At 44.5% G+C, this 15,022-nt stretch overlaps 1 protein-coding gene across 5 annotated transcripts in view; it reads left to right on the top strand.

Moving 5' to 3' along the window:
• Window positions 1–5,537: 5,537 nt before the first annotated feature.
• The window catches only part of HMGXB3 (HMG-box containing 3), a 34,311-nt gene continuing 24,826 nt past the window's right edge, over window positions 5,538–15,022 (top strand). For 3 of the 5 annotated variants that reach the window (XM_039484968.1, XM_039484966.1, XM_039484964.1), the window contains exons 1-2: window positions 12,633–12,927; window positions 13,898–14,045. In XM_039484968.1, the coding sequence (XP_039340902.1) occupies window positions 13,900–14,045 (146 nt within the window). In that variant the 5' untranslated portion in view covers window positions 12,633–12,927; window positions 13,898–13,899. Of the gene's footprint in view, window positions 5,759–12,631; window positions 12,928–13,897; window positions 14,046–15,022 lie in introns of those variants that run through there. The other 2 variants (XM_039484965.1, XM_039484967.1) reach the window with 2 other exon arrangements.

The following is a 15,022-nucleotide window of genomic DNA, read 5'->3' as shown; positions in this document are numbered from 1 at the left end:
AATTTGTCAATATCTCTATGGTAATGAGATGCACAGAGCTGAAAATAAGTGTTCAGGAAGAAGGAATGTACCTGAGGGTAGAACTAACCAGCTAAGCCTCAGAACACTCCAGTGAGTTTGATCAGTACAAATTTTACAGTTGGACACATGGAGGCGATTCCTTGCTCTGACCACTAATCAATATGCCTTTTAGAAATAGCCATATAACGAGTCCTTGAATTTTATAGAGGACTGTATGCTATACAGTTCACTCCCTTTGTTTGTTTGGTTCTGCTAATGTGTGTGATATGGACACTTTCTTGTTTTAATGAACTGGGGGTGGCAGTCCTTGTGTCTGGGACAGCAACAGTTTTTGGTTCAACCCTTCCAGAATAACATTTTGAGAGAGGGACCATATAACCAGGCCAGAATTTGCCTGGAGTGATGCCACATAAAAACCAAACAAAACCTGATGAAATGGAGTGTGCTTTTTGGAAGGGTTGTTGATAACTGAATATTTCACAGTTACTATGGGGTGTGATTTCATTACTGGAAGTATCCCTACTGTGTAATCCATAAATCCCCCACAAAGAATCTGAACTTCGGAACCTCCATGCAGCTTTACTGTGGCTCTCCATATGAGCCATGTGCACTGCGGTTCAGCTTACTGGGTCCTCCAGAGTGTTAACAGATGCCAAGTTGCTCTGAGGAAATTGAACACCATAATAAGGTACTGACATCAAGCTTTGCTTGCTGGAGACTTGTAAACATTTCAAAATACTTTGTTATGCAAGCAAAATAAAGGCTCAAGCTCTTAATTCTTTTAATCAACACACAGCTGCTGAGGGTGATAAGGTAACACGGCTTTAGTTTAAAACGAAGCTGGCTATAGCGAGGGGGGAGGAGGTGAATGTGGCTGAAGGCAGATGCCATGTTGCAGATGGACACCAGTAGAGGGGCCACAGACGCATCCCCAGAATACCAGACATTCCAGTACTTCTGGGAATGGCTTGACCCAGCATCTGCTAGTGCATGCATGTGAGGTCATGTCAGCAGGGACAGAGCTCTTCAAAATGGCATCCTCCGTGTGTGATATCAGATAAAACCACTGGTTTTATACTAGCCCTGGACAGGGGACAAGTCACACAAGAAAAGGACTGTCTGGCTTAAGACTGGACAAATGGCCTGCCTAGAATCCAGAGGTCTGGCACTCTCTCCTCCAATGGAAAGAGTAGATTACCAGCATTGCACCACAAATGTGGTGCTGCATAAGCTGTGAATTGCATTTGAACGGGGCACTAGAGATTTGAATGAGTGTACATTTATGAGCACCATGCTGAAGGTCAAGTGGTGTTGAAAGCTTACATCATCCCAGCAGTATTGGAACCCAAGAGAACAAAGATTCCTGGGGGGTTGTGGATTTGGAGGTTGTGGGGGATACTCAGCTAAACATGAGTTCCCACTGGGATGTTCTGGCCAAAAGATCTAATGGAATCCTAAAATGCATAAACTGGGGAATCTCAAGATGGAGTAAAGAGGTTATTTTACCTCTGTATTTTGCACTGGTGTGACAGCTGCAGGAATAATGTGTTCAGTTCTGGTGCCAACAACTCAAGGAGGATGTTGATAAACTGGAGAGGGTTCAGAGAAGAGCCCCAAGATTGATTAAAGGATTAGAAAACAAGCCTGATAATGATAAGCTAAGTAGACTCCAAAGAGCTCAATTTAACAAGGAGAAAGTTAGAGGTGACTTGATTACTGCCTGTAAGTAGCTACATTGGGAACAAATTTTATTAATGGGCTCTTCAGTCTAGAAGAGAAAGGCACAACACAATCCAATGGCTGGAGGTAAATTCAGACTGGAAATTAAGGTAAAAGTTTTTGACAGTGAGGCTAATTAACCATGGGATCAATTTACTAAGGGTCATAGTGGATTCTCCATCACTGATGATTTTTAAAATGAAGATTGGATTTTTTCCTAAAGGAGCTGCTCTAAGAATTATTTTGGGGAAGTTCAATGCCTGTGTAATACAGGAGGTCAGACTAGATGACCACAATGCTCCCTTCTGGCATTGGAATATATAAACGAGCCAGATTCCAGCATGCTTTAATTAATATATCATCCAGGAACTGTAGAGGAGAAGACACTAGCTGCTCAAATGGCTAGACTGGGCAGTGAGTTTACTTTGTCCTGTTCTACATAGGCTCTGACACTGTGCTTATCACCGTAGTATTTGAACTCTTTCCAGTCAGGCATTAACCAACATGACTAACATCTGCCACATTTGTTCTCTCATCCTCTCCCCATGGAGAGAAGTATTTGCAGTGGAGTGTTTTTCTTTAAACTCACTCACACATCCTTCCCCCCCCCCACCCCCCAACATGTATGTTAGAAAAGACAGGATCAAAGAAATGTGCCTTGCATTTGGAACAGGTGATGAGGTTTATGATGGTCCTGAGTTCCAAGGGGAGTTCATTTCACGGTCTCAGACCAACCTCAGAGAAAGTCCTGTCTCACACCACACAGACGAGCTTTGCCCTTATTGTAGAAAGTTTCATTATGCCAGAGGAACACTGTTGTCAGCTATGGTCTTCATCCCAGAGCTTTATATGGTCTTTTAGATATCCTGTGTCCAGTCCATGGTGAGCCTTGAAGATAAAGCCCAAGCCCTTGAATACGATTCTAAATTCTATGGGAAGTCAGTGTAGGGAGCATAGGACTGGCTTTACACGCTCACAGTAGCCTGTGTTGCTGAGAAGATGTTGTGCAGCATTCCATACTAATTGGAGTTTCCTAAGCACTGAAGGCTTCATGCCCAGCTCTATCACATTGCTGTAGACCAGCCTCCTTCACCACATCTCAGTAGCCCAGCCAAGAGATGATGGAAGGCATGAGTAACTGGGGCCAGGTTATCATTTGTCATGCTAGGACTGATTCTCCTAGCCAACTGGAGAGGGTAGAAAGCATTACTCGAAACATTTTAGTGTGTTACCATGGTCCCCTGCCACCTCTCAGGTGAGATAGCAGTATCTCATGGTCCACAGTGCTGAATGATGCAGAGAAGTCTCAGAAGAGAAGAATGGATGTCAGCACTCTATCCATTGACAGGAGATCATCCATCAGTGCCACTAAAGTGGATTCAATTCAGTTCTGGCCTGAGTCCAGATACTGCCAGGTCTAGCGTATTAGCATCAATCAGATGAGATTAAAGTTGGCCTTTGGCTAGCTTCTCTGTGAGCTTGCTGATGAATGGGAGGTTTAACACTGGTTCTTGCCAACTAGCATCCAATGTATCCAGGAGGGGCACCTTCAATTTTGGTTGGATTACTGCATGTTTGAAGGAGGAATGGAAGATTTCTTCTCTGAATGAGGCACTGGCTATTTTGATCAGGAGTGGCACCAACTGTCCATAACTCTCTTTCACAGCCATGAAGGGCATTGGGTTCAACTGACAAGTCTTAGGTTGAAACTCCTTTAAGGTGTCCAGATGCCTGAATGTACTGAACTCTGGGTAGGAATGCAACTGGCTGTTGGGTATAGGCATAGCAGATCTATGCTCTCTCATGATCTTTAAGGAGCTGATTCATGATTTTTAAGTGGTTAGTGTTAGGAATACTGGGAAATAGTGGGTATGTTTCAATATCACCACCATACTCTGCTGTACCATGTGCAAAAGGGACGGGGGGAGAAACATGGTCTAGGAGTCACTAGAATCTATTGGTCTGTGCCAAGCCAGGAGTTCCTGTGTTCCAAAACTGGCTCTGATACTAACTGTATTTATGACCTCAGTAAATGATGTAACTGACTTCATTGGGAGCGTGAACATGTGGATCACTTCTGAATATTAGGCCCTTAGCCTTTTTGTGTCTCAGTTTCTCCAACAGTAAAAAGGGGATTGTTGGTCCATCTCCCTCAGTACAGGAAGGACTAACTCCACAGCCAGTGTCTGTTCAGGCCCTTCCTTCAGGGCACAGTTGTATTCTTCAAACATAAAATACCAAACCAAAACTAGTTCTCTGACCAAAGAACGCTGAACCTGCCTTTTCCCTTACGTCTCCCCCTGCTCCAGGACCAGCCACAAGAACCTATCTATTGGTCACGCCTTCCCCATCCACTAATCCACCTACTGGTTTTTATAATCACTTGTTCAGGTTCAGCTAGGAGGTCACTGATCAGTAACAGGTGAAGCTGAGCCCAGCTCCCCTTAAAGGGCCAGCCACCCTGTGACAGGGATACAAATATTTACCTGTTTCACTTGAGATGATCAGTTAGTTACTGCACATAAAGTGCTAAATTATTGCCAGAGAAAGCTGCTTATTGCAGCTGCAGCCTTCAATTCCAGGACTCCAGATATTTCCTCTGCTGTGAATCACCTAGGCCAAATCTCGACACAAAGGACATTCTAATTTCAAAAGGCAACAAGCCTGTAAATGCCCACCCCTAACCAATGAATATATTTACCAGCTCAGTGAGACATATATCTGTAATTTGCGAGCTCTGGAAGGATCTGAGGAATACGTTATATTGGAAGCAGACCCAGCATGGATCTAATTCATTAACATGTTCATTAAATAATGGGTGCAGTGTCTCTATGTAATACTTTTTTACAAAACAATAAACAAATCCAGAACAAATTAAAGCACCGGGCTGCTTTTGAAAGATAGCATTGTTGCTTACGAGTCTCCGGGTCCAGCATGTCTGCAAGGCTTCTAATCAGACAGACAGAGTAGCACCACATTAAAATCAGAAAGTTATATTATTTCTGGAACAGCAAACTAGTAAGAAGTACAAAATCCATAGGCCCCTTCTGCAAGACCAAGCAGTTAGCCTCAGTGTACAGCCCTGGGCTGGCTCTGTCTTTGGATTTCTGATATAGCAATAACAAAAGGACGAATCATAATGCAATTGGGGGCCAAAATATCGGCCCAGTATCAACAGAATATAGAGATGTCCTGACCATGTCCCCATTGCCTCTATGCTACCAGAGAGGATAGAATGAGGGAGGGGGTAACACAAGAGCTGGTGTAATACCAATAGCTTGCCCTGTATTAGGATGATCCTCCTACGTCTCTGATTATGTCTATCATTAGATGCCTGGGGCAGTGTTGGATAAAACAACCAGGACTTGAACGTGGGGTTTTGTTGTTATTAACAACTCTTGTAACCCAGGGACTTCTTGATTTAAGTGGCAGAGGGCACAGGGATTCCAAAGGATTTTACAGGGATCCCCCAGGTTAGATATCTGCATAACAATTCAGTAAAAAGATGACTCTCAGTAGACCTGACGTGTTAACAGAGCACCGGTCATCATCGTAATTGAAAAGTATATGTATGGCTAATGTTTAAAGAGTTATGGGTCTATTCTAAAAATTATGTTCTTAAGATAGGTAACCTGGAGGGAACACATCTCAGGCAGGTTTCCTTCAGGCAGTGGGTAACACACACTTATCTCCTGGTCTGGTCATGGTATGTGACTACCTCACAATGTGTGCCTATTTGCATACTGACCCAGATGCTGATTAAGAGATTACAGGAAAAAACATACGCCTTTCTTGTAGACTGCACAACCAGCTGGGGGCAGCCTGTTCACCACTATGGACAATGGATTGTTCTGCTATATCTGGGGGAGCAGAAAGACTACCTGGGATTTTTCACCATGGAGGCAAGCTGACAGCCTGATTGTCTCATGAATGGATGATCATAGTCAAGCCTGGCTGTAAAGTGCTGGAAGGACTTTGGGAGCACATTGCTCCATCAGACATGAAAGTACACAGGGAAGTAAGTATAGGTTCTAGAATGCAGGTTATGATTTTATTTTTATATGTAACCATTTGTTTCCAATACTTCGATTTGCTATTACTTGAATTTCTATACACTGTTAAATAAGCTTTTACTTGTTATCACTATAAACTCATCTAAGTGCTGTGTGTCAAGTAGAGCAGTGATCTGAGGTGAAATTTGTAAGCTGGGGGGTAGTGTTTAATTGGAATCGGAATACTGCGAGTGTCTAATGGAACAGGGGCTGGAAAGTCCTAGGAGATGCTTGGAGGGTGCAGGGGTTGGAGTCTGCCTTGTGCGGCTTGTGGCAGGTGGAGTTGGCAATATACGGCAGATACAGATGAGACTTCTCATGCTAAGGGCAGGTGGAGTGCAGTGCCTCACGACCTTTAGTACACCTGTGAAGCACCACACTAATTAACTCAAATAACTTACAAAAAAAAATGGGAGAAAATTCAAAATTGATGTCCGAGGATAGAAAAGGTTCCCACTCAGAGAACAAGAGAAGACCTTCAGCAAAAATCAGGAAAGATATACCTCATCTTTTTAAATAAGAAAAAAAAAGCATTAAAATACTTAAGAGCGGGGAAATCATCCACAGTTGCTTTAGGAACACCGAGATTGCCACAACAGATCAGAGCTCTGTCCCATCTAGTCCAGCAGTCTGTTTCAAATAGTTGTCAGTGCTAGATGCTTCACAGGAAGGTGCAAAAACCTTGGAAGGACAATGATGGAATAACTTGGCCATAGATGAAGTTTCTTCCTAGCCCCTTTCAGTTAGTGGTTGGATTATTCTGAAACAAGAGGGCTTAGAGTCTTTTATTTTTTAAATTCTATTCATCATTAATGGATGTTCTCATTAGCCATATGAATGTCTAATACATTTTTGAATCCTACTAAGTTCTTGCACTCCAACGAATGGCCATGAGTTCCATAGATTATGTAGTGTGGTAAGTGGTATTCCCTTTTGTCAATTTCAAATTGGTTACCTTTCAATTTAATTAGCTGTCCCTTGTCCTTTTATTATGAGAAAGGGTACAAAGGAGCTCCCAGCCGACCTGCTCTGTGCCATTTGTTAATTTGTGTGTGTCATGTCCCAAACTTATCAGTCTCCTCTCCAAAACAGTCCTAATCTTTTGAATATTCCCCTCATATGGAAGCCTTCCTCTGCCTTTGTTATTTTCATTACCAGAAATATGATTTCTTTAGAAATCATTTGGGGAAAAAAAGGTACAAATTGGATTTTATTTTTAAATATAAAAGGTCACCTTTAAGGCTAGCAAACAATGATATGAGGATAACCGGACTACAGAAGCAATTTGAATCTATGCCCCTTATTTTACTGTGGTTAAGACGATTTGACTGAATGCCTTGAACATGCTTTATATATGCTCTTTAAAACAAATTCAGTTATCTTATTGTGAAATATGTCCTAGTCTGATTACTGTTGGACAGATTTTGTTTGCTGGGGACTCAAAAGTCAAAGCAATTTCAAAGAAGATAGGCTCATTTTGTTTTTTAATGTATGAAACCCCACGTAAGCACTGTGTATGGGTATATTAGGTCTCTGATAAATTGAAATGTTTCTGCTCCTGGAAGGTTATGTGATAAGTCAGTGCAATAACTCTCTACATTTAATGGTTATTTTGCTTTTAATGAAATGAGGAGAGCCTTTTCCTCTTGGAATCTAGTTTAAATCAAACAGCACTTAAAACCTCTTTTCTCATGCAACAGTCTAAACTCATTAACAGTCTCGGTCCTGAGTAATTAATTACAATTTCAAAAAAGGAAAGGCAGTTATACTTAAGAGTCCAAGATTGAATTGTTTTTGTACAGGGATATTTTGGGATGGGATAATTCATCTGGTATTTCCTCCATTTTTTCATTCCCCAGAGTACCCACATTGGCCTGATCTTGGCCTTCCAGCCCAGTAGAGATTGTTGTGCTTCCTTGTGAACCCTATCAATACTGCAGCTGGGATGACACGTAGCAATCACTCAGAGTGAGAAAACATGCTCTTGTCTGTGCAGTGACTAAGCATGCTGTCTCTGCAACATGCAATGTTCTGGCTAGTACTGTATGTGTAACCCTTCTGCCAGGTGGAGCCAGCAGCAACAAGGTGCGGGTACAGTATCTAGGGGTTCCTTTTCAACAATACTACACAAAACCAGCTCGAGCCCCCACCCAGTACCTGGGACAATTACACACCACCCCCTGGGCATCTCCAAAGAGGCAACACTTCCCCTCTCGCAAGCAGAGTCTAAGTGTAGCAAAAACTTTTAATAAAAGGAGGAAAGTAATGCTTCATTAATTTGGGAAAACACCACAACTAGGGTTCATAAACATAAATCATGATCAAAAGACCCACTCACAAGTAAATTGGGCAGTTTCCTTTTCCCCTCAGGTTCTTAAGTCCAGCAACCCAAAAGTCCCTTTAATGTGCTTGTCCCTTCTCTGCTCCCCACTCACAGTTGCTCTGCTTGGCCAGTGCAGCCCCAGAGTTCAGAGGTTCATCTGCAGAGCTCACCTCCCACCCTGGCACCTTACACACTCCACTGCTTGGGATTGCCACACCTCTCTGCAGGGCTCTGCTCTGGCTCTCTCTGCCAGCCGCCTGGCTGGCTGCTTGCCAAGATGGCTTCAGGGCCCTCCACTTACCACAGCTCTCAGTGATTGCAGTGATTCATTTTAACTGGAAACCAAAGCCTCAATAATGAGAATCTCCTAAACAGCCTGACCAAAGTATCCTAATCCTAACTGATACAGCTATGTTATTCCAATTCTGAGCTGCCACATACTGCATCCCTACTATACCCCCACTATACGCAATTTTCCAGTGACAGCCCAATCCTGAGCAAAAACTTCTATGTTGCATTATGAGGTGAACTTAAATCCATTATGGTCAAGAATGAAACAATCTAACTCACTTCAGGTCAGGCTGATATCTGATCTGATAGCTCAGGAAGAAGTTTAATATGCTATTGAACAGGAGATTAGGCTCAACTTCTGAGACTAGCATTTCAGGAGTTAAGAATGTCCTAAAGATATTTTGAGCCTGAGAAGGCATCTGACACTACCATTTTTTCATTCAATGGGGAGTTGGAAGAGGGAATCTGACTATTAAGTTGCATTGCTACATTAGGGGAAGGCTATTTTTTCCCAATTGCTGTATGTTTGTGAGGAGAAATGTCTTTATGAATCTGTATTCCCTGACGTAATTACAGATTGAAGATATGTGTGGAATTCCTATGACTCCTCCTTCCACACAAAATGGTCCATCTTTCTTAATCCTTGATTTAGTAAGAGAAGAGCTTCCTGGTTGGCATGAACCTTTGTTAGGGTTTGGTGAAGTTAAGGAGGCATGTACTTCCCAAAAATAGAAACATGTTTGTTAAGCAAAGGCACTTCATAAACAAGAACTATATTAAAAGCTTATTAAATCTAAAAAACAATGAGGATCCTGACAAGCCCGACTGAATGTTTTAAAGTTTATCTCACAAACTAGTGTTGCTCCCCCTTCCAACCATTTTATACTATGTATATAATTAAGAATACTGAAAATGTTAACATGTCTGAGATCTGGTGTTTGTCCTTGCAGACAATTCTCAAACGTAGCAAAATAATAACAGGCCCACTTTGCTTCTCCACAAGTGCCATTTTAAAAATAGTAACAACTTGTTTCAACATTTCTGCAAAAAAAGTGACCCATTTACCATTCTGCAGACAGACACACATGTTTTTCTCTCTCTGTATTATATAATTTTCATTAGCCTCCATTTCTCAGACTTGCTTCTTCATCATAGTGCTGAAATTACTAGCAGCAAGAAGAATCTTTCTGAGTGGTGTGACAAAATAGGAGTCCCGAAGCCACAAGAAAAAGAGCGCCAGATAAATGGCTATAATGAAAGACAACAAGACTAAGTATACAATAACTTCCAAGCAATCAATATAATAGCCATGTTAGCCACCAACGTTAGCAATATTGAGAACTTCAAACATAAAACACTGGCAGCTTAAGCACCCCATCATCTAACCTTGGCTCAGAAGAGAGCTAATCAAATGCTGCACTACCCTTGAACCAGCATTGGCATCAATGGGAATTTTCTGCAAGTTTTCCCTACTGTAAAGACTTGTGCAGAAGCCAATCAAGTTTTCGAATACTCAACCCTCCACACCACGTGAAAATGGTCTCTATAGAGGGGGATGTTATAGAGGAGGAAAGTTCTTTGAAGCACTTCCTTCTTCCTGCCAGTATCATCTTGTTCATATGCGGGTTTAGCTTGAGCCATCTGTTGATTTCAACTAGGTAGAGAGCTAGAAATCATACTGTTTGTTTGGCACAAAGGAGATGGAGAGTTGAGCGTCTTCTGCTTACTGCTGGTGCTCAAGCCCTAATTGTCTCACCAGCCATCACAACGGCTTGATACAGGTGTTAAATAAAATGGGGGGAGAGAGAGGACTTATCCTCATGGGCCTCTGAGTGGAGGTTTTCAGAGTGGATGAACAGTAGCCACAACAACACAATGAGACTACGTTCAATTTGATCGGTAACCAAATCAGGATCTGAAAATAAAATAACTCATCAGAAGTGAAAGAGCAGTATAGCTCAATGTGACACCTAATCTTTTAAATTCATAATCAGTAAACTTTGCAGGGAGCTGAAGAGGGTGATCCATTTTTCTCTCAAGTCTCTGAATTTTTGAGAGACAGTGGCTTGGGAGTACTGGGGAGATGATGCTTTCTGACTCCAAAGGTGGCCAGTGTGCACATCTTTGCACCCTTCTGTGGGCCAGTAATGGAGATCTTTAAATAGCAATGTTCTTTTTCTGTTTCTCAAAACACTATTACAGCAGGATGGAAAAAAAATTCTGACTGCTGGTGTCACTTTTCAGCAATTAAGCTGTATGCCCGCAGGATCCTCAGAAATGTCCACTTTAAACAAAAACTTTCATTTCAAATGCAACTGACAGCATATGCAGAATGAGAAACTTAGCTAAGAACAATGTGCAAAATGTAGTACTTTCTTTCAAAGAAGACATTTTTACTTGTTTCCTGTATTTATGACAATATTTACAGATCAGCTCAGTGAACTCAGTCAGCCTTTCCACCCCTAAAATAATGATATACAATATCTAATAGCCTGACATTGCTCGGGGATCAATTTGTGGAATGTATAGGACTGTACAGGGTCTTAAAGCAGTTTCATACTCAATGCAGAACAGTTTGCCACTAATTACACATACACAACAGGTCAACAGCTGCAGAATTTCAGCAGGATAACTGCCCTTACTAGCAGATGATTTTATTAGATGAAAGGAGCCCTTATTCTAATGCTCAAATTTCACGTTTATACTTCTGGGATGGATGAGGGTTGGATTTCCCCATCTTTAGAGGTGGAACGCCTGTAAAATATATAAATAAACAAATGAAACCAAAACCAGAAGCTGACCCACTAAATAGTACCAAGAGTGTACCCTACTTTCAGGCAGCTCTTGGAGAGTGTCTGAATTAATTATCAGAGAGAGAGAGTTGTACGTATAGAGCTCTCTGAGATTACCAGTTCCCCTATTCCTCCTTCTGGGGGAGCTGTGTGATAGTTCTCTCTGTCAAGCTTTCAGCTAGAATAAATCTGGTTATTTTACTCTGCTGTTTCAGGGCTGACAGGCATTTAGTGGAAGCAAGAGATGGAATACAGGGTGGCTGTGGCAGCTGGGGTCTGAGTTGCCAATGGCTATGTCAGTTGGGCGTAAGGGGCACATTAGGATCAGGGAGCAGCGACTGTCCTTTTGTTCTGTTTGTACAGCACCTACCTGGTCCATGACTGGGATTCTTAGGCACTATGATAATACAAGTCATACACGATAATAAGCTCCCATGATAGAGTCTGTGTCTGTTGGGAGTAGTTATGGCAGTTGAAAAACCACTTTGGACTGAATGTGTCATTTAGAGTAAGAGCAGGGACTGGCTGTGAGGGCTGCAATGAGGTAGGAGTGGCTGTGCAAATTGGGATGAAATTGGGAGTGATTGTGTGAACTGTGGGGATTGGAACTTGTGAATTAGGAGCCTTGGTGATTGCTAGGGTGGCCACTCATGCATTCCCAGAATACAAGACATTTGGTAATTCCAGGAATGGCGTGGGCCTGCCCCTGCTAGTGTGACCTACCCCCCACGCCATGCCACATGGGGGGACGCCATTTTGAGGAGTGCACTGGCCTGCTTCCGTGACCATACCTGCATGGTGTGGGAGGTCACACACACAGTGGTGCAGTGTCTCCAACATCCTATACGGCACAAATCCTCAGTCCCAAAAATGTAACAAAGCGCCCAACAGGTGGCTTGTCCGGTTTAAAACCTCACCAGCAGCTTCCCTGCTGAGAGCTGGGGCAAAGGCTGGAGCGGCTGTGCCCGCGGGAATCCAGCTGCAGCGCTGTTGTTGTAGCCGTGCTGGTCAGCCAGGCCTCGCCTGCTTCTCACGCGTGGGAGGGAGGGAGGCAGTGCTGGGCAGGCAGCGTCCCGCTTGACGGGGATGGCACGAGGCCCAGGCCTTTCCAGACAAGCCAGGCGGGAGCCTTCAGCCCAGGCGGCCGGCTGCACGGCCTGCCCCACCGAGCAGGGGGGAGCCCGGCCCAGGGTGGGGGGAGCCCATGGGGCCCGGCTCAACGGACGGCTCACAGCACCCGGGGTGTGGGGCCAAAGCGCCGCCTCTCGGGCTGTGTGTTCCCCATTCACCCCACTAGGACCCCGCCCCGGGCCGCCCGCTGTGGGGCTCGGGACCCCGCCCCGCCTCCCTTTTTCCCGCTCTTAGTTGACACCTCCGCCCCGCCCCCCCGGCTACCCGACGCTTCCCTCTAACGCCCGGACGCCGTCAGGCGCGCGCTGACCCCGGAAGGGCTTGTGGACGGGGAGGCACTTCCGGTGCGGCGGCCGGGTTCTTCCCGGCGTTCGGTCGCCAGAGGCGGGGAGGTTCCTGTCACCGCGTCCCGGGCCGGGCCGTCTCCCCGGCATGCTGGGGCGGCCGCCCCCCTCGCCGAGCGCAGCCTCCGGGGCCCGCCGCCGCCGCCTATGTCGCTCGCTGGCAGCTCCGCCGCTGCCCCCGCCTCCACGCTGCTGCGCCGGACCCTGTGCCCCGGCTGGGATGTGACCGGCCCGCGCTCGCCCGGGGCTGCCAAGTGAGTCACCGCCGCGGCCGCGGCGCCCCGGCCCCGGCCTGGCCCCTCCCGGCTGCCGCTGGCTCGTAGGGGCTCCCCGGGCTGCACCCGGCTGCTGGCGCGCCGCGTTCCCCGGGCTGCCTCCCGGGCTCAGCGGCGCCTGGCGCGTTGCTGGCTGAGGCAGCTGTTATCCGTGACAGCTGCCGGCGGTGACAGCGCCGCGCTCCCGCGTGGAGCGGCTAGGGCAGGCCGCGCGCTGCTGGCAGCCTGGGTCTTGGCTCGGAAGAGTGGTCGAGTTTGCCTTTTGCACCTCAGTTTAGGTGGTTGTGCCCTGCCGAGGCATCAGGCAGGTCTGAGGCCTTTTTCTGTATTCTGTTGGGTTCTGTTCTGCTGTCGTGGGTCATGTGGATCGCGAAATCCTGACTCTCGTGCACTTACTTAATAAAACCTGCTTCAGAATAAATGGAGTGGGCACCTCTCTGGATAGAAGGATTATTTAGCCTCCGTGCTCATTCAATGTTTGGCCTTGCTTTTGTGAGCCTGGACAATCAGATAAAGTGTTTTTTGGAACTGTCCACTGAGATGTGGGCTAAAAAAAATCAAACTCATTTCATGGTGGCTGCCCCCATATCTGGTGCATAACTTTTAGGTGCAACTACCCTGGGCTGGACTTGAATTAGCAATTTAGAAGACAAGGGCTGGTCCCATGAGCCACCTAATCTTCCTTTTCACAGTACCTTACTGTGATTACCTTGAATACATTAGAGGTCTGGGCTGTACTTACGTCCACTAGTGTCTCTCTGTGATTTTGTACTGTACAAAACTCAAGAAATAAAATAGTGAAAATAAATCTAAATATCTAATCTGTTAATGGAATCAAGGGTCAGTGCAGTCTTCAGTTTTAGTAAATTGTCTTTAATTCATCTTCATAAACAGAAGTGGTGTTCGAAATTATTGAAGTTACGCATTTTTAAATAATGGTCTGTTTTAGCAATGGAAGCTCAGTATGATGGCACTGAAGTAACTGTAGTGATGGAGGAAATAGAGGGCACCTACACCTATGCATCTCCAGTACCATCTAAGAAGAAGAAAAAATACAAAAGTCCTGGCGATCAAGGGGAAAAGGCCAAAAAACCCAGGTGAGCTCCTCTGTCTTCCTTGCCTAGTTAATCTCTGGCTTTGTACAATTTGGGAGCAGTATTCATTATCTTTTGGTATAAGACTTACCTCTGCAATATACTTGGTCTGGTTTACTTATTGCCCTAAACAATTGTTACCCAGCTCCAAAGAGCACATTTAGATCCTATATACAGGAATATAGCCATACCACTTTGAAATAATGTTATGTACCGTACCTTTCTGATAACTGCTGTTGCTTGACCAGAGTCCTGCAGTCTCTGCAATTCCATGGTTGGGGGGAAACCCTCTTTACTGCAGAACTGCACTCCAGAATCTAAAATGTCATTTAAAAAACATTGCAACTGTAAGGGGAGCTAAAAAAACACAATTGTGTTGCCTGTCTGAGTTGCAAGCAGCCTGAAACTGTACCGCTAACGGGAACAACTTCGTTTATCTCAGTCGGGTATTGACTGACACCTAATGACAACTTAAAGTATTAAGGGTCATAGTAGAATGTTTTATATTAAATTAAACATTAGTATTTCCATTTTAAATAATTCTTTTTAAAATACGAGTCTGATAGAATTTCTAGTCTGCTGCTCTGGAGTGTGGCAGAATTTAGGCCAACACAGTCACTGAGTACATGGACCTTAGTTATAAAATAGAGCGGAGTCATGAACAGGTAAAGCACTTACCTTAAATGAAAGCAAAGGAAAATAAGTTAGTATTTTAAAGGCAGTAAAATCATAGAACCAAGGGCTCCACAATTCAAACAGTTCTGTCTTTGAGCAGGCACCTGCCAACCCCCCTCCTTTATAATTAGGGACCTACCAAATTCACAATCCATTTTGGTCAATTTCACAGTCATAGGGTTTTTAAAATAGTAAATTTCATGGTGGTGTTATAATTGTAGGAGTTCTGACCTAAAAAGGAGTTGGGGTGGGGGGGGGTCACTAGGTTGTTGGGGGGGGGGGAGGGTTTGCAGTACTGCTACCTT

This window comes from Mauremys reevesii, linkage group 8 (genome assembly GCF_016161935.1).
Source record: "Mauremys reevesii isolate NIE-2019 linkage group 8, ASM1616193v1, whole genome shotgun sequence".
NCBI classification, from domain to species: Eukaryota; Metazoa; Chordata; order Testudines; family Geoemydidae; genus Mauremys; species Mauremys reevesii.
The sequence above is the reverse complement of the archived record's forward strand: the minus strand, read 5'-3'. Positions and strand labels throughout refer to the sequence as shown.